The following is an 18,135-nucleotide window of genomic DNA, read 5'->3' on the forward strand; positions in this document are numbered from 1 at the left end:
AATAACAAACAAAACCCCACCTTAGTGAAATCTCACTAAGACAAACTCTTACCTCCCTGGACTAACATAAACAGGAGAAAACAAGTACTAAAGAAAATGGCAGTTCAACCCTACAGCTTCACTTAAACAAAGGTCCAAACAAAACTACAGAGTGGGCCTCGGAGGACCAAGCCGCAGAAAAATCCAACGAAAAATGAGTGGGTTCTCAAATTGTGACAAAGATAAATGAGAACAGCCCCTTCCAGGAAGAGTCTGCACTGTCAGCACCACCCCCGGGCTAACACACATGCCCACTTTCTCAATAGAGCTAGATTAGGGGTGTGAGATAAAATCGATTCGGCAAAATATCGCGATGGTTCATTTGGCAATACTTGTATCGATTCAAAATGCTGCCAGGACGATATTTATTTAACTATTTCTGAGCGTCCTTCAGCATCTGACTCTTGTTGTCCACTTCACCCTCCGACCGCTGGTTGGCAGCAGAGAACATGGAGCCTCTTTGAGCAGCACTACTCTGCACAAGACAACAGGAAGGCTGCAGCCAGAGGCAGCTTGTTTCATTGTTATGAGACATGAACTACTTCGTTTTAACTTGGCATGGATACCAGACAGAAACTTTGTGCCATGTTGCTGTCAGCAACATAAAAAAACAAGGATTGTTTACGAGTGAAGCATGGCAGCGGGTAAGAGGCTAATGCACTTAGTGTCGGCTAAAATGCTATCTGCAAAGCAGGCTAAAGTTCTGCAGAACCTCCCAGCAATAGATTCTAGTTTAGCGACCTGATGGACCACAGTGATGTGTACAACGCTTTGAAAAAAAGGCCGACATCGTGGTGATGAGCGTTACTAGTTTACTTCCGCGTGTGAGAAGCGTGTCTGCAAAGATGCAGCAGAGCAGACTGAGTGATATGTAAACAAAGTACCTTTGCCACATTAAAGCAACTTTCCTTCATTCTGTCATGCTGCCTCATAGAAAGTTATTGGTTAAGGCACATTCATTCTTTGTTTTTTCTTATACTGAAAAATATTTTGTAGTGGAAATCAGACAATGTTGACTGTTCCTATTCCATATTTTAAGTTACCAAAATAAAAGCACTATGAATTTGCTTTGGTAAACGCAACTTATATATGAGATACAGTTGCAGTGCTTAACATTGTGATCATTAAATAAGTTGAATTTGACCATTTTATTACAGTGGAAGACATTGAAATTCTGGTAGAGTTTTTTCAACGCCATATTTTTTTTAAAAAAAGAAAGAAAATGTGTTTTGGTAAAATATCGGGATACGCATCGTTTCGCGGGGCGCGTATTGGGATACGTATCGTATCGCCAGACTCTTGCCAATACGCACCCCTAGTGGTGATCGGCAAAACGCTTTTCTTTTATATTCACAAAATGCACATCCATCTTTGCAAAAGTTCAACAACTCAGGTGCAGGATGATAAGTCCATAAGAAGCTTCACTAAGTTTTTACATCAGTCACTTTGTTGCTCAAGCTGGTCATGTGGAGGTGACAGTGGAAGCAAATTGTACTTGAACAAAACTTAACTTGTAAAACATTTTTGTAGTAGAAAATATATTTCAAAAACTTTCCAGCGCTTGGACATTTGGATTTAGTTTTAATTTATTTCAAATTATATTTCAGACACTGTACAAAACAATACATTAAAAAACAATCAAAGTTTTACTCAGGGTAAAATCTCATTGTGCATCAAATACTAGTTATTTTAAAACATTTTCATGTTTGCATTTTTTTCAAATATAAAAATAAGGTCATGTTATCAAAAAATGCATGTTCTGCAGAGATACCAGTTGATCAAGAATACCACTCATCTGAGTAGATTCTTCAGTTCTAAGTGATGATGCAGATTACCGCTTAATTTTGTGCTGGTAGCTCCAGATGTGAGGCAAAACTGGATGACATGTAAGCAGATGTAAATATTAACGATCCAGTAAGTAGTTGAATGGTTGACTATAGCCCTGTTACTTGAGGATAACCAACCTTATATTGTTGTTGGTGATGTGTCAGAGTGTCTTTGATTGGTAATAACACTAAAAAACAGATTACACTAATTTCAAAGTCTTGAAAAATATTTTGATGATGAGCAATTCACAGAAGTGTGAAGTGTGATAATCATTTCATCTCCTTTAACACTTAGATCATTTTTAAATGAAACACACATGCACACACAAACCCAGGAAATAGTGAGACACTACCAACACCTACACCCATTACACAGAATTCATTTCCAAAATGTCACTGGGGTATTGCAGTAACAGATCCATTAACCTGTGCATTTTCAAAAGCAACAATTCCCATTAAAAACCCATCTGAATCCTTTCTGTAAGGAGATTGCCAGTTCTTCCTGGGGATGCATGGGTTTTTCTGCCCCCCCACCTCAACACCTGTCCTCATAGGCTCCTGAGTCAATATGTGTGAAATTGATTGTCTGTGTATGGCTTTACGATGGACTGGAGAAACCGTTTAGGCCGTAGGGGTGTCCAATTCCAGCCTTTGAGAGCTGGTGTCCTACAGGTTTTCCAACTAACCTGCCATTGAAGCTCCTTATTGGCTAAAAACACCTGATCCAGGTAATCAACAGCAACTAAGGCAGGGTTTCTGGAAAACCAGCAGGAGGCTGGCCCTTGAGGCCTGGAGTTGGGCACTCCTGTTTGCCCTGTGGCAGCTGGTATAAGATCCAGTAACGCCTGTGACCCTGTACAGGACTAAGTGGGTACAGATGATGGATGGATGGCCTTTTTGTAGTATACTCTTCTCCAAATTATAATAACGGACTATCAATTGAGATGATCAGCACCGCTGTACGTAAAATAATTTCCAAGCCATAGGAAGATTGAATGCAACAAAACAAAATCATATATTACTCAAGATAGAGCATGAAGCCAAATCCCACAAGAGAATAGATGGGGATTCACTGTGCTGCTATGGCCAAGAGAAAAAAACACTTACTTTAAAGTGCAAATGTGCATTAAAAAAAATCATGTGGTGTTCAAACCTTCAAAATCTTCTGGAAGAAAGACCTCCTTTGCCACAGCCCTTCACAGCATTGTTTTTTACTGTACAGTGTGATTTCTTCATCGGATTACTAGTTTTGAGTCTCTTCGGTCAGTGATTTAATCAAAGCTGTAACACATCATAGCCTTTTTATTATTAGAGTCTGTGGTCATTCTTTTTCTGTTATATAAATGATTGGGTTAAAGCTGCCAACCACACAGGTTTTGTCCTGTTCTAAACTGGACTTGAAAACTAAAGGAAACTTTTGCTTGCTTGTTCATTTTTGTTAAGTCTCATGAGCACCTCTGAGGATGGGCCTTGCTACAGTGTCAGTAGGTGCCTGTTGGCATGCCACATTTGACTGATGCGGATTTGGCAACCTTAAGTTAGTGTTCTGCAAAATAAATTTGCTGCATTGTTTGGTGTGAGCCATATCATCTCAAAACATAAACTACTCTCAGAACATCAAAACTACTGTGTAGTGTGTGGTGTGGAAGATAGGTTGCTCCTAAACTCCTACATGAGTTCATATTTGAATGACATTTGACACATCTGACTAGGGAGGGGCTGGTGAAGTGTAATATGTGTTTATTTGTAAAGTATCATATGGGCTGGGGGAGGTGTTTGGGGTCTGTGGGGCGAATAAGCCCTAGACTTTAACCTCCATTTCACTGTTGATCATTCTATAAAGTACTAACATGTTCTAAGAAGACCAGTCATGATCTAAGAAAAAACAATCAGGTTACAGGAAAAACTAATAAGTTTTAAGAAGAATGGTCAGATTCTTAGAACAATTAGCCAAAGAGTTGGGTTCCAAGATGACACAACTTCAACACAGCTAATGATTTTCCTGAGAAAACAGAAACAGAGAGGGTAACAGAAAGACCACAGACTCTAAGAGGTCCCTTTACTACAGCCTTTTCAATACCAACAGACCTTAAATGCTGCTTCTTCTTCCTGCTTGGTGTTGGGGGTTTGAGGTCAGGGGCGCTTTGTTGTTTGCTGTCACAGCAGGCTGAAAAGAAGATGGTGTGATTTCAGGGATGAATGGAGGTTTAAAGTGACACTGGGAGTTGGAACTCTCAGTTACTGAATTTGTGGTTTTGTTGGAATATTCATAGAGATTTTTCCTAAAGGCGCTGCTGGTGTTCTGCTCCTTCTTGAGCAGGATTATGTAGCACTTGGGGAAGAAGTGGCAGCAGAGGATGCCATAGTTGGACAGTAAAATGACCACCATCTCCACAGCCGGTACATAGAGGCCTGTGGTGGTGACATAAATGGGAATAAAGAGCATCCAGGATATCAGGTAAAGCAGCATGCTGAATGTGATGAACCTAGCCTCGTTGTACTGATGGGGCAGTTTGCGTCCTTTGAACGCACAAATAAAACACACAAATGCCAGCACCGCTATGTAGCCCAACATAACCCCAAAAGCAAGATATGAACCTTCATGACAGTCCTCCAGCAGCGTGGTTGGTTGAATGGTAATTTGCATAAATGGACTTGCGAAGACCAACCAGCAGATGCAGATAACCGCCTGCAAAGCCACGCAGAGGGTGATTATGATGTAAGGATGGTAAAGCCGCCGCAGGACCCCCTGTGGCCCCAGGTTGAATTGGAAGGCCAGCAGGATTTTCAGTGTCTTCACCAAAATGCAGGAGACACACAGAGTGAAGCTGATGCTGTAAAGCACTTGTCGAGCGTTGCACTGCAAGTGGGTCGGTCGCCCCACAAACAAGATGGCGCTGATGTAACTGAGGATCAGTGAGAACAGCATGATGAGGCTTAGTGGCCCCCCTGCAGCCTTCACCACCGGTGTGTCACGGTGATACAGGAACAAAGCTGAAACGAGCAGAACCAGAACAATGCCCAGTGCAGAAAAGGTTAGGAGCACCACGGCGAAGCCATCATTCCATGAGAAGAAGAGAAGGGCCTTGGTGATGCAGGTGGAGCTGCCCGCAGGAGACCACTGGGTGCGGGGGTCACAGCTCAGACAGAGGTCCATGTCTGTGGGAGCAGGAGATACAAATATCAGAGCTGAATACACTTTAAACATGTTGCTTTATTTGTACAACTGTGTTGTTAGTTACACATTTATGACTCCTGGCTAACTTTTTTGACAAGCCCTTTAAACTACCTCCTGGGGGTTCTGCCAGTTTCCACCCTCCTGCTCAGTTCAAACAGGGCGGTTAAGACATTAATATGAGACAAGTGGAGCTGTTGTAATATTTGTTCCAACAGTTGATCTCTTGTCATCAAGCTGCGTGCTGTTACAAGCTGCGGTTACGTGTGCAAAATATCTTTGATTGGATCAAATATCGGATTAGAATTGAACTGTGTACATGGACCCAGAAAAACTTTCCCCGATTATAACACACGTTTACATTCACCATACTTTCGGTTGGAATAAATTATTTTGACATGCGCAGAACTCTTTAAAATACCGGAAACCCAAAATCGGAATAAACTGTTCATATGCACCACGATCGGATCAACTATCGGCATAATCCAACTATATAGATTGGAGAGAAATTTTGATCCGAATGAGTCTGACCGGGACAGAGTATTCCGAAAGGTGTGTTTACATGACGCATTTTTACTCTGATCAGGCGTTTATGGCAATCAATTTTGTCAATGTAACCGCAGCTACTTATTGGTTCCTCCCAGTCTTGTTCAGGTGAACAATCTTGTCCTTGGTGTCTTTGGACAGCTCTTTGGTCTTGGTGATGGTGGAGAGGTTTTCTCCTGACAGTTTTAGGGTGTGGACAGGTGTCTTTATACAGGTAACCAGTGGAGGATAGAAGAGTTTCTTAAAGAAGAAGTAACAGGTCTGTCACAGACAGAATTTGTGTTTGTTTGGAGATAGATTTTTTAGAATCAAATAATGTGATTGGAAGGATTTTTGTGTGCCTATGATAAACATTAATCACCAAATTAATCTTTTCAAGTAAGACAAGTTGCAGATTAGGTGTCTGACAAATACTTTTATGCCCCACAATATGGTTGGTTGTTAGTAAACCTTATAAACATGTCTACAGATGAGCTAGTGTGACTTGGCTCTCATACCTGTGTCATTGGAGTAGTAGTTTTCGGTGCAGCTGACACACTCATAGCAGCAGGTGTGCTGGCCCTCAGCAGTTTTCTTGAACTCTCCAGGAACACAGCTGTTGGAACATTTTGAGATAATGTCCTGAAGAGGCACACAAACACTGTAGTTATGCTACTTTTCAAAATGTTCCTGCTTCATTGACTTTACAAAACTTTTGATTACATTATTCCACTTCATCTGTTTTTGCGCTCAGAGGAGGAACAGAGCTGGCTCCTACCTGGAGCACTGGGAGCTGCATGAAGATGTTGTTGACATTGGTAAAGCTGTTGTTTTTCACATGATACTCTAACACGAGATTGAGGATAATATCGTTGCCTCCGTCCGAGCTCCACAGCTTCACATCATAGCCCAGGTTGATGTCTCCCCTGCTGTTGAACCTGTAGCTATGGTTGTCGAGGGTGAACTCTTGCATCCACAGAGCCTGCAGAACCTTTAGGAAGAGACATGAATTCATGATCAACTGATAAAAGCAAACATCTTCATGTTGACAGTTTCTTTTTTGTCTAAATAAAATTCAGCTTGTTTTGTGGTGGTATGTGCCAGTTTGGTAGTTTTTTTTTTTGCTTGTTTGTTTTCAACAGTGAAACATTTCTGGTCTTGGTTTAAGTGACCTTAATCTGTTACTTCTTCATCATCTCTGTGAGATTTCAGTTGTCATCGTTTTCACGATTCACCTGTCATGCCGTTTCTGTTTACTGGTTTAAAATCCTTGGCATGTTTGCTAAATTTCCAGAATTTGAGAAAAGCACCAGCCAACTCTCCGCATTTCTGTCAGCTTCTCCTCTCAAGATTCTTCACGGAGACCGAGCTGTGGAACATCCTAACTGATGTCAGCTGTTCATTTGCGAGACTTCAGACCTGCTCTGTGTGAGCTGAATATAAGTCGTTGTGAGGATGAAAACCTGCTCCATGTGGGCATTGATGCCCCAGTAACCTTCAATCAAAGCTGTCTCCGTATATTCTGACTAATTGCAGATGTATAATCATAGGATGATGATCATAAGATGGCGCTTATATTTTTGAAGACGCCTTGGCTGATACAACAAAAAATATTTTGCATCTATTTCACTTTATTTAAAGATATAACACCAAGTCAACACAACTACACATAAGTCCAATGCATTTATGGTCATTGTGGCTGAATTGTCAAAGCAAAACTGTTAGACTAATTGACAGAAATGTCTGTGTTCGTAGTGTGATTCTTATTCATTCATCTTCAGCCCTACCTCATTTACTTGCAGCATCATCTTCCACAGTGCCAGCTCATTCAAAGAACATGTTTTAGCTGGATTATCTGATGACCTCCCAACTGGCAGCTGGGAGGTGGATATGATGTCCATCAGCTGCCACAGATCAGTTTGAGTTTTAATTCCAGTTGGTTTGGAGCAAACACTTTGGCAACCACTACATGAAACACTAAATGATCTGATTTACAAAGGATGGTAAGTTCAGTGTTATGAAGTGAGGATTTCCATTCCTAAATGCTGATGTTGTTTGTGTCTGTTGCCTTGTCTGTGTTAAGACGTGAATGGTACTTTTGTGAGTGTGAGCGGGAATACCTCCCAGGGTGGCAAAGCTCCAGGACCTTTGCATTCTCTGCTTCGACAGATGGAAGCCACGGCCTCAGCGATGGCACTCACTGCCAGTTCAATGCTGAAGATGGTGTCAGCTTGTGTGTTCTGTTTGAGAATGCCGGCTGCTTTGGACGCCAGTTCGCTGTCTGTGTATCCGCTGCCATTGAGTTGTGTAAACAGCTCCTGTATGAAGGGGTCATTCCTATCAAAGCTCAGTTCACCTGAGCCCAGCCTGTCCAAGTAAGATTCAAAAGATGTCAGGTTTCCTTTTTTGAAGGTGAAGCCAATAACTTGACCAATCTCCTCCAAACTCAAGTTTCCTCTTGCAGAACTGGAGGATGCCCAGCTGTCACTAGCGACCCACAGTCTCCTCATTGACTTTGGGCCTTGTCCCACTCTCAGCATCTCATTCCTGAGCTCTTGATAAAGATAGACCATGTGAGTGGGTTTGGCAAAAGACACGATGACCTGGACTTTTGGGTTGTTGTAAATAGTTTTTGCTGTGTCACGAATGGCAGACTGGATGTCATGGCTGGTCACAGACTCGGGTAGGACAATCCTGAAAGCCACACAGATACCATTCTCAGAAGCCAGAGTACCAAAGTTCTCAAGTGCAGATCTGCCATAATCTCCATCTGTGGTGACCACCCCCACCCAGGTCCAGTTGTAAGCGGTGAGCAGAGTGACCATGGCTGCGATCTGGTGCTCGTCATTGGGGACGGTCCTCATGAAGGCAGGGAAGCGGCTCTTGTCACTCAGGATGACAGCAGTTGATGCATAGCTGATCTTTGGAACAGAAAAGTGTGGATGTTATTTTTTGGGTTTTAAAATAAAAAAAAAAACAAAAAAAAACTAAACATGTGATTAAATGTCTACGTCTATTTAATGTCTTCCTGGAGAATTAAAAGTCTACGGAAATACTTGTCAGCCTAAACTACAACCATAGAGTTCTTTTGTATTGTGTCAATGAGATGTCAAGAGCTTTCAGATGTTTTGTTCCATTTTTACCAAAAAAAAGGACAGGCCACACCCATGTTGGGACCTCAGACTGATTTCCTGCCACTTTTGGTTTCGGATCCAAAGCTCTGACATGGTTTTCTTATTCTCCCTCTGGGGGCAGAAACAGGCTGGGACTTAGTACTCAGTGGTCAGATGAGAACCCCAGGACTTCCATGTTTCCAAACTAAAAATAAAAATGCTTTTGATTATAGGAAAACCGGGACAGATTTATAAACATGAGTTTAATGGAGGGGAGTGGAAAATATTTATTTATATATAAATGTTGACAATGTGACAATATCAGTGTTTCAGACTAAAGACTTTTGAGCTTCTTGTTCATCCTATGGCTCAACAGCTAAACTCAGAAATAGAAATTTCATCAAAATCTCACAATAAAGGTTCAATAATATTTTCATTTTGAGATCAGTTGGGGCTCAGTGACGACACGTAAAGTAAACACACAAACTTTACAGTCACAATCTGGATTCCTCTGATTATCCAGTGATTATTCCTGGCATGATTATCTTGCAAAGCCCAAATGAAAAGTATTCTTCTTCTGAACTTCAAATCCTTCTCTCATCTGCTCCCCATGCAGGCAAACAATTGGTCTCTCCATCAATGTCTGATCATTTCTCTGACCTGTCTCAGTTGTTGCAACAATTCTTTTTTCTCCAGCTTCAACAAATTAGGTCACAGACAAACCCAGTCTCATTCACACATGGAGCACCATGGTTCAGTCCAAAACGTTACAAAAAAAATCCAGACTGGACAAAAAACAATGTGTGCATCTGCAGACCTGCACAGACTTCATTATAAAATTGCTTACAAATTCAACTTGTTTTTCCTCGGTCTCAAAGGCCATCACACATTACCAAAACTCCTCAAACACTAAAACGTTCACATGCCGTTGAGAGTCCATGATAACTGGCCAAAGGCTTTCTTTCATTTCCCACCTCATTCACTCTTTTCTCAGATTTGGCTTCGTCCTTTTATAAACTGGCTCCCATTAGAATTTTTATAAAAACTAGTGCTTGATCTGAAAACTTAGGAACTCTCTGGCCTCTATCTGACCTTGCAGTTTGACATTTCAGAATGGATTGCAAAATAAAGTCCATTTAAACTAAAAAAAATCAGTTACAGGAATCCATGGTCTGGATTTCATTGCACGTTTCAGAGCATTTGCTCCATCTTTCTGTCTTGCTTCAAATCCTTATTCAGCACCAGCCATAAACAGGAAACAGTTCTTCAATATTAGCAACTTCTTCTCCTCCTCTGCACACCTGGATGACAATGTTCTTTAAAGCTCAGTCTTCTGCTCTTTTCTGTTTCTCATCACCACTAAGGAAACTGCACACAGCTCACCATTAGCACCAGATCCATCAATGCTGCAAGTCCCCCCACACTCACCCACTGCCTGGCTGCAAATGAACTTTCAGCATTAACATGTGATAGTACGAGCTCATCTGAATTGTTCTCCAAGCTGTCACAAAATCCTAACAACTTTTAGCTTTAACATTGACAACTTCTTCCGTTTTTCACAACATTTGCATTTTAATGACACAAACTTTTTTTTTCACAAATCTATCAAAAAAACCAGGACAGCGTTTGTTCTAAAAAACATGACCTGTTTTGCTTTTATTGGCTTCTGTTGTTAAAACTCGTCTCATCTTACATTGGTTATTGCAATAGCCACATCTATGCGTCACCATGAAAGAACCCAAAGAAACTTTAGATCATCAAGAACTCCGTCACTTGTCTCCTAACCTGTCCCTGTAATCACGCTGCTCTTATTTTTCAGGAACTCCCCAGCCGTCCTAATCTTTAAGGTTTACAGTTCAGTCTCATTATATACCACATGACTTGGACCCTTCTTACCTTACTAACCAACACCCTACTTACTTATAAAACAGCATTTAACCCTTTAACACAAAGAAAGAAAATATATTTAAAATTTGTCAATTGATTATTGCCATGACTGAGTAATATAGTACATTTCAAATTACTACGCAAATTGCATTGAAATGTTAAAAACATAAAATTCTTTGTTTTTCAATTAAAGTCATGGATGATATTGTGTCTCTGGGTGTGATAATTGGTTTGTCAGGTGAGTTCAATTAAAGAAAAAACTACTAAAGAAGGTCGTTCCAACATTTTTAAGCAATATAGGGAAGAAAAAGGATCTCTGCTGCTGAAAAGCATTAACTTGTTAAATGCCTTGGACAATGTATGAGAATCTTGGATATTCTACAAAAATGTAAGTGTGATCATTGTACTATTAAGAGATTTGTGGCAGATTCAGAGGACACAGGGGTTCATGCAAGTAAAGACAGAGTGTGGAAGGTTTCTGTCAGACAAACTCATTGGATTTAGAGAGTAGCTGCTAAAATACCAATACCAAGGAATTATGGGAAGGGAGCTGATCGATCCCTTCAGGCTCCCTGAAGGTGTGAAAACAACAGTATGGGTGGCCGTGGTGCAGCAGTAGGTTGGTCGACCTCAGATGGGAATATTGATCCCACCTTGCACACCCATGAGTCGAAGTGTCCTTGGGCAAGACACCTGAACCCCACCTTGCCTCTGGAAGGTTGGCGCCAGTGTTTGGCAGCGGAGCCACCAGCGTGTGAATGTTGAATGGGTTTGTGACTGTAAAGCACTTTGGGCCTTCGAGGAAGGTAGAAAGCACTGAGTGTAAAACATTTACCATTTATGTGGGGGTTCTGACTGACCACTTTCTTCTGTGGTACAAAACGAAGAACCATGCATTCCATAGCAAAATCCTCTTCATGCATGACAGTGCTCCATCTCATGCTGCAAGAAATACCTCTGCATCATTGGCTGCTATGGGCGTAAAAGGAGAAACAGATGGTGTAGCCTCCATCCTCCCCTGACCTCAACCCTATTAAGAACCTTTGGAGCATCCTCAAACAAAATATTTTTGAGGGTGGGAGGCCGTTTACATCCAAACAGCAGCACTAGGAGTGTCAGGGTTGGGGGGGCTGGAGAGCAGGTAGGACCCAGGCGCAGAGGCAGGAGGCACACGGTTCCAAGGCAAGAGGGTTTATTGAACAAAAAGTGCTGCCGAGCAGGAAACAAAACTAGAACTAGACTCACTGTGGCTTGGCAAGAACAGGAAACATGGCAACATCCAAGACATAAATGACGCTACGACATGAAGACGTTAAGACGCTAATGGACCAGCACAAGAGGAAGGGAGAGACGACAGTTAAATACAGACAGGGCAGACAAGACACAGGTGAACAAGATCAGGACAGATAAGGACAAGGAAGTAAAACTCAGGAACATGACAAAACAGAACACCTTTCAAAGTAAAACAGGAAACAGAACCAAACATGACAGAACAAGAAATAAAGCAAAAACCAAGACAAACGAAACCCAAACCATGACAAGGAGGCCATTCTGACATCCACAAAGAAATTCAAGCAGAAACTCTCCAAAAACTCACAAGTTCCCTGAAGGCACGAATTGTGAAGCTGCTACAAAATAAAGGGTCCCATGTTAAAACAGAACTTGACCTATGAAGATGTTTTTGATTAGAATAGCTATTGATTTCTGTGAATGTGACCTCCTAATGCAGAAAACGCAACAAATGACCATTTTTAGTCCTTTCGAATCTATCAAATGTTGTGGAACTCTGTTGTGCGTAATAATGTGGAACTATGTGAAATGTTAAAATTACACTGCCTGTCATTTGCATAGAGTTTTTGGAAAAATCATAGAAAAATATAATTTGCATAATAAACTGGAACATGCTGTCAACACAATTAATGTTTTTAAAATGTTATAAAAATGTGCTCTACTATTTGATTGAATAGACAGGTAAAGGGTTAAATGTCTTAGTGTATTTTTTTAATTCTTGTTTGTCGAATATTTATTTTATGCACAATGTATTTTATTGACTCTACAGCTAGATTAAATGTTTTTAAAAGCTACAAAGGTAACTTAATCTAGCAGATGTTTTGGAAATGCACATGGCATGTTTTCTTTTATTTTTTAGAGTCTGCCTTCTATTACTCTTCAATGTTCTTTTCTAATTCTTACCTGATCTTGGTTTTTGAGGCCTTCAGACTTAAGAACCTAAACTGAGTTTTCTTCCATGGATGAATAAATGTCTCTCATGCAGGTCCAGAAGCTCTCTCTTCTGAACCAGATGACCACAGATAATAGTTTAGTCACATTTTCCCTTACAGGTAAATATGGGCTGTCTGCTGGTGAAAAAGGGGCGAACTTGTATGGGGCACACAGGTGGCTCACATACAATATCAAGTTCAGAGACCTTGTAATGTAGCTCTATGATGAACCATTATAGCAAAGATGTTCTTGTACATTTTTCTATGGGGCTGCTGCGGGCGACAGGTCATAGCGAACACTTATAGAAGTAGAGGGGTAAATAAGGGTGTAGCAGGTGAGTCACAGGCAGGTCATACAGATTTTCCATTACTTCAACCCCCAGAACCCTGTGAAAGGGGCCCATAGTGTGGTTTATGTGATTAGTGAGTGTGTGCTTCCTGTGTGCAGCCTGACTGGAAATCAAACAATTAAAGCATAGTTTGTGTGGACGTCCTACTGTGTTCTGAAGATACTTACCCAATGCGTGCGGTAATGCCCGCAGCCGGGAATGAGCCAGTACTCGCGCCTCACTAATGACTAGAGTACGACCCATAATAATGGATTTGATTTATCTGCACATTTTCAGACTCTCAAAGTGCTTACACTGTGTCCATTATTTCTTTACTCCTCATTCAAGCTTGATGATGACAGAGGCGTGGCTGCCAGTTTGCGCCTTGACCATCACCGGGAACTTCATGCACATTCCCACACCAGTGGGGCCACACTGGTGGCAGGGAGGGTGAGGTGTTTTGCCCAAGGACACAACGACAGTTGACTGGGGGAAAGCTGGGATCAAACTGCCAACTGCCTGAGCCACTGCGGCCCACCTGCCCCCTGACCTAGAGGCACCTTACAACAGCATCACCTGTACATCATAAGTGCATAAGGGTCAATCCCCCGTAAGAGTACATGGGACTAAGACATGTTTGACAAATGTACAAACCTTGTGAAGCATGTTTTTAGACTGGTTAAGTAAAACACTCAGTTATGTAAGGAACTGAACTTGTGATCTTCATTTTTTGGAGCCAGAATGGAATTCACTAACCCCTGCACCACTATGCCATCTCTGAGTAGGATCAAACTGAATTCTCTTCTTCCAAAATCCCTAACACCTTCATTTACTGGACCTTTTCAGATTCATTGCTGTTTTAAGACATTAAATACTGCTTAGTTTACAGAAATTTGTTACAATGATGAGTGAGTGACCCACCCAGTTTGGACAGCACAGCTGATTTAGAGTATTTTAATACTAGTCTTTAATTGACAATTAAAGGTTTCAGAACAATGTATCTTGTTTTCTGTTTTATAACTTGTTAGATGTATTTGTAATGTCTAAACAGCAGAAGCTGAAACTAATCAACCTAGAAATAAATAAAAAAGACAGTAGTTCAAATAAGTTGAGGTCAGTGGATCAGGACTACTGTAGAAATTTAGAATGAATAGGAAATAGTCTGTAGAGCGTTTTAGCTAGTAGACAGCAGGTGAGACTGATATTCAGTAGGAAGATATGTATGTGCACAAATTAATAAAATTATCAAATGGGTAATTTCATAAAAGAAAACAGCAACAAGAAGTGATAAAGAGACTACTAAAATATGTGGCCATCAGATTGCATGTGTCCAGTCAGCTTGATTTTTTTAACTGTGAGTGATGCCACATCTAAACAATGTTTGGAACTTGTTTACAATAAACAGTCTTTGTACTTATAGTAGGTTAACCTTAGTCCAAGTAGGTCAGAAGGAATATTGGCATGCTTGTTTGTGATTGGCCATATTTTTGTGGGCGTTTTCTCTAAAATATTTGGATTCGTGGTAACTGTGAAATTAGAAAATGGACAAGGGAAATTCCCACAATCCATTGCATTTTACAGTAAATTCCCACAATTTATTTGGTGTTTATAGTAAACTACCTTATAGCCTTTGTACAATATTTTATTGCTGACATTGCAGTAAAATACTGCCCAGTTTACAGAAATGTCACAATCTGTCCTTTCCTCAGTGCCACTGTCTCTAGGCCGAACAACATGGCTGGTCTCACCACGGTTTGGTACACCTTTTTCTTTCATTTTAACTGACACTCTTCTGTATCATTGGTCTAATTTCCATCTTTGGTTTGGCAAAGATTTTGCATTGGTTACCCTCCCTGACACAACCCTCTCTACCCAGGCCTGGGACCAGCACAATAGCTGTGTTTCCTTGACACATATGAACAAAACCTTATCCAAATTCTAAAAACAAAATGTTGTAATTATACTGTTTCCATTCAGTCATAAATGTGCGATTAAACACAAACCAACTCACACGATAAGTCACTCAAAAACATGGCGACGGAGGTGAACAATACTTTGATTGACAGCAGATACATTCAGATTTCTGTCACGGCACTAGCGCTCATCATCATCTCTCAAAGGAAACATTGACGTCTTATTCAGACTATTCAGGCTATGAATGAAACCATTTTGGGAAATGGTGTTTGGTGATTTTACAGAGGAGCTGTGGATCCATCAATTCCACATGACACACTAAACTTGAGCTGTGAGATGCTGTGGGACCTTGTGTAGCAGCTTTAGTTCCCAATATATATCAAGGCAGCCAGTCATATTGCAATTTTTACAAAATATCAATTTCTATTCACCTCAAAAACAGTTTTTTTCAATAAAAGTGAGTTTTTTTTAATAATTTTTGTGTTTCTATTGAGCAAATTTATTTTTCTCAAATCCAATTTGCGCAATTTCATAGTCAGTGGAAATGCAGGTAATGGGACCTGGCTTGGGTCCCTTTGTGTAGTCACTGTAAATCTAGCCAGAAATAGAGAAAAGAGGAATTTGAGTTCCGGTTTCCCTCCTCAGTGGCTCAATTAATTGGCTCCTGTTTTTTCCTACTTCCGTTTTTATATGCTTTCAGATCAGAGTATCTTTGTGCTCCTTAAATCCAAGTGTCCTGGTGAGCTCTAAGCTAGAACATACAGCAGGACATCCCTGAATCTCATGGTTTTCATGCTTCTGAAATCAGTGTCAACTTGTGCTGAATATATGCACCCAAACTTTCTGCGTCCCTATATACTGCTAATCACAGTCATTGTGCACTCTAAATCAGAGCCTTCTTATGTTCTCTACTTTGGAGCATCCTCAGGCTGTTGAAAGCAATGCTTCCTCATGTGACTTTGTGTGCACTCTGAGGAAGAGCGTCCACCCACACTTTCAGAGGCCATCATCAGGGCATTAGTGGGGTCTCTGCAGCCTCTGGACCATTACTGTGCTTTATTCCAATAAAGCCAACATCAGCATAACTCCTTCATGTTCTTTCGTGAGCCCACATTTACTTTGTCACAGCGGCATTGAGTTACAGCATGAAACCTTGTAAGATGTGTGCAGGAACAGAGCACCTGAGGGCCTTCCATGAATCAGAACAGCTTGTACTTTGCATTGTTGTGTCACAGTGGTATATCAGCTGCTGCATCAATGCCTTTCACTGCTTACCTGTGGAATCATGTTGAGTGTGAGAAGTCTGGCAACAGCGATGGATGTTTCAGAGAATGAGGCTCCAACAACAGCTGTGACAGGCTTCAGGGGAGCCCCCCGCTGGAGAAAGTCCTCTGTGGCCCTCAGAGCTGTGCTAACATCAGAGCAGGAGTCCAGGATGTGGTACCCCAGGCTGACATTGGCTTCAGTCAGAAGAGGAGACCTGTTCACGACTTCAATGGCATTGACCATGGCCAACGCCCACGTGAGGCCTCGCTCCTCAAACCTGCGGGGACAGCAATCTTTTATTCAAGTATCGAAGCCCCGCTAGCTGTACTGCTCAACTGAAAAAGGGGACACTGATGCCACCCTGGAAGCTCCATCTGAACCTCTTTTGCTTGCAGCTTTGAAATGAGAGACCAGGGTGGAACAGAGCGTTCCTGGTTCCGTTTCTTTATGTGGATCCTGTTTCTCATTTTCCAAAGCTGCAGGTCTTCTAGGAATCCTAACATGTTCAAGTAAAGAGGAAAGAGGGGCCAGGATCTGAACGGTCTTGAGTACTGGGCCAATAATCCACTGTTTCTGGACTGCCAGGTAGGATCAATTTAAAGAATTTGTGCCATCTGCAGCTGTCAGTAACCCGAATGACAACCTAGTTGGAGGTCGAAATGCAGGAACAGGAGAGACTTTCTGAACCCCCAGAGTTTCTGAACAGGACTATGTTCCTAAAGCTGTGTTGGAGCTCTGCAAGCATTAAAGGATTCAGTCACACAAAATTCAGAGTTTCCAAAGCCCAAACACTGGAGCTAATCCTCATCCCCAAACCGTATATTACTGGGAAACAAATTGTGTCGAAGTTTTTTCTGTGGTCCTATTTATCTGACCATCAAGAAGCCTTCCCACTTCATCCATAAACTGTTATCTTCATCCAAACTGTTAACAGTGGAGTTAACTTTTCTGTAAGAAAGAGTCTTTGTGTTCAAAGTGTATCTACTAAACTGTTCATGTTTGTTTACCCCAAACACGGAGTTCTTACCTGATGCACCGCAGAGGCTGCGGGCTGAGGGATCTATTCTGAGTGTTCACGTCCTCATGGATGGGAAACAGTCCTCCGATAATAAAATCTCCAGGGGCCGATGCTACTGGCAGAAAATCTGACCCAACAAGATGTCCTGGTTGTAGAGTCAGAACCAGTGTCAGGATGAGCAGAGCTCCTGTTAGAGAAGGTTGGGCCATGTCCTCCACCTTGCTCCTGTCAGAGATATCTCCACTTCCTCCTTCACCTGCTGCTCTCAGGTTCTGCCTCACAGCCCTGCCCACCTCCCTGAGTGGCAGCAGCCGAGTCACTCCCCACTCATCCCCCATGTTCTTGAACTGTTGCACTTGTACGGCAGGTTTCTGTGGAAAGTCTGAGTCAGGCTCAGCAGAACAGATACTTGAAGCATAAATAAAAATAAAACTGGCTAAACAGATAAGAAACAAAGATCTTTATGGCTTCATCCTTCCATGAATGTGCAGGTGTTTATCCCAGCCTGACTAAGTCAGGCTTCATTTAATGAGAGATGACCAAGACTGGCCCCAGACATAAAGGAAATCAAATAGGAAAACGAGTTCCAACGAGATTATCAAATGAAAGACTGTTGTTTTTTGGTGGGGATGTGCAGAGTGGGCACGTCTATGTCTGTGTGTGGGGGTCTGGCACAATCAGTGCATTTGTTTACTGATGACTACAGTGTTAGGCAGAGGCATTCAAAGGTTGTTTGCAGTCTGGAGGTACGCCTTATCAAACATGAAAGAATATACTTTCATGTATACACTTCAAAATGAATGTTAGTTTCCTGATAGAAC

At 41.5% G+C, this 18,135-nt stretch overlaps 1 protein-coding gene across 1 annotated transcript; it reads right to left on the reverse strand.

Moving 5' to 3' along the window:
• Positions 1–1,619: 1,619 nt before the first annotated feature.
• Positions 1,620–17,714, reverse strand: LOC101162627 (G-protein coupled receptor family C group 6 member A). The gene is made up of 6 exons (XM_011484994.3): positions 17,324–17,714; positions 16,306–16,573; positions 7,686–8,486; positions 6,344–6,556; positions 6,084–6,207; positions 1,620–5,024 (listed from the first exon to the last, which is right to left on the reverse strand). The coding sequence occupies exons 1-6, from the start codon at positions 17,650–17,652 to the stop codon at positions 3,955–3,957; spliced, it is 2,805 nt and encodes a 934-aa protein (XP_011483296.1). The 5' UTR covers positions 17,653–17,714; the 3' UTR covers positions 1,620–3,954.
• Between the last annotated feature and the right edge of the window lie 421 nt (positions 17,715–18,135).

This window comes from Oryzias latipes, chromosome 16 (genome assembly GCF_002234675.1).
Source record: "Oryzias latipes chromosome 16, ASM223467v1".
NCBI lineage: Eukaryota > Metazoa > Chordata > Actinopteri > Beloniformes > Adrianichthyidae > Oryzias > Oryzias latipes.

Excerpts from the sequence above, each read along its gene's own strand:
- LOC101162627 (XM_011484994.3), bottom strand. The coding sequence starts at position 17,652 with ATGGGGGATGAGTGGGGAGTGACTCGGCTGCTGCCACTCAGGGAGGTG. Across the intron at positions 16,574-17,323 it reads CAGCCTCTGCGGTGCATCAG|GTTTGAGGAGCGAGGCCTCA; the intron begins GTAAGAACTCCG and ends CTGTCCCCGCAG. Across the intron at positions 6,208-6,343 it reads TGCAGCTCCCAGTGCTCCAG|GACATTATCTCAAAATGTTC; the intron begins GTAGGAGCCAGC and ends GTGCCTCTTCAG.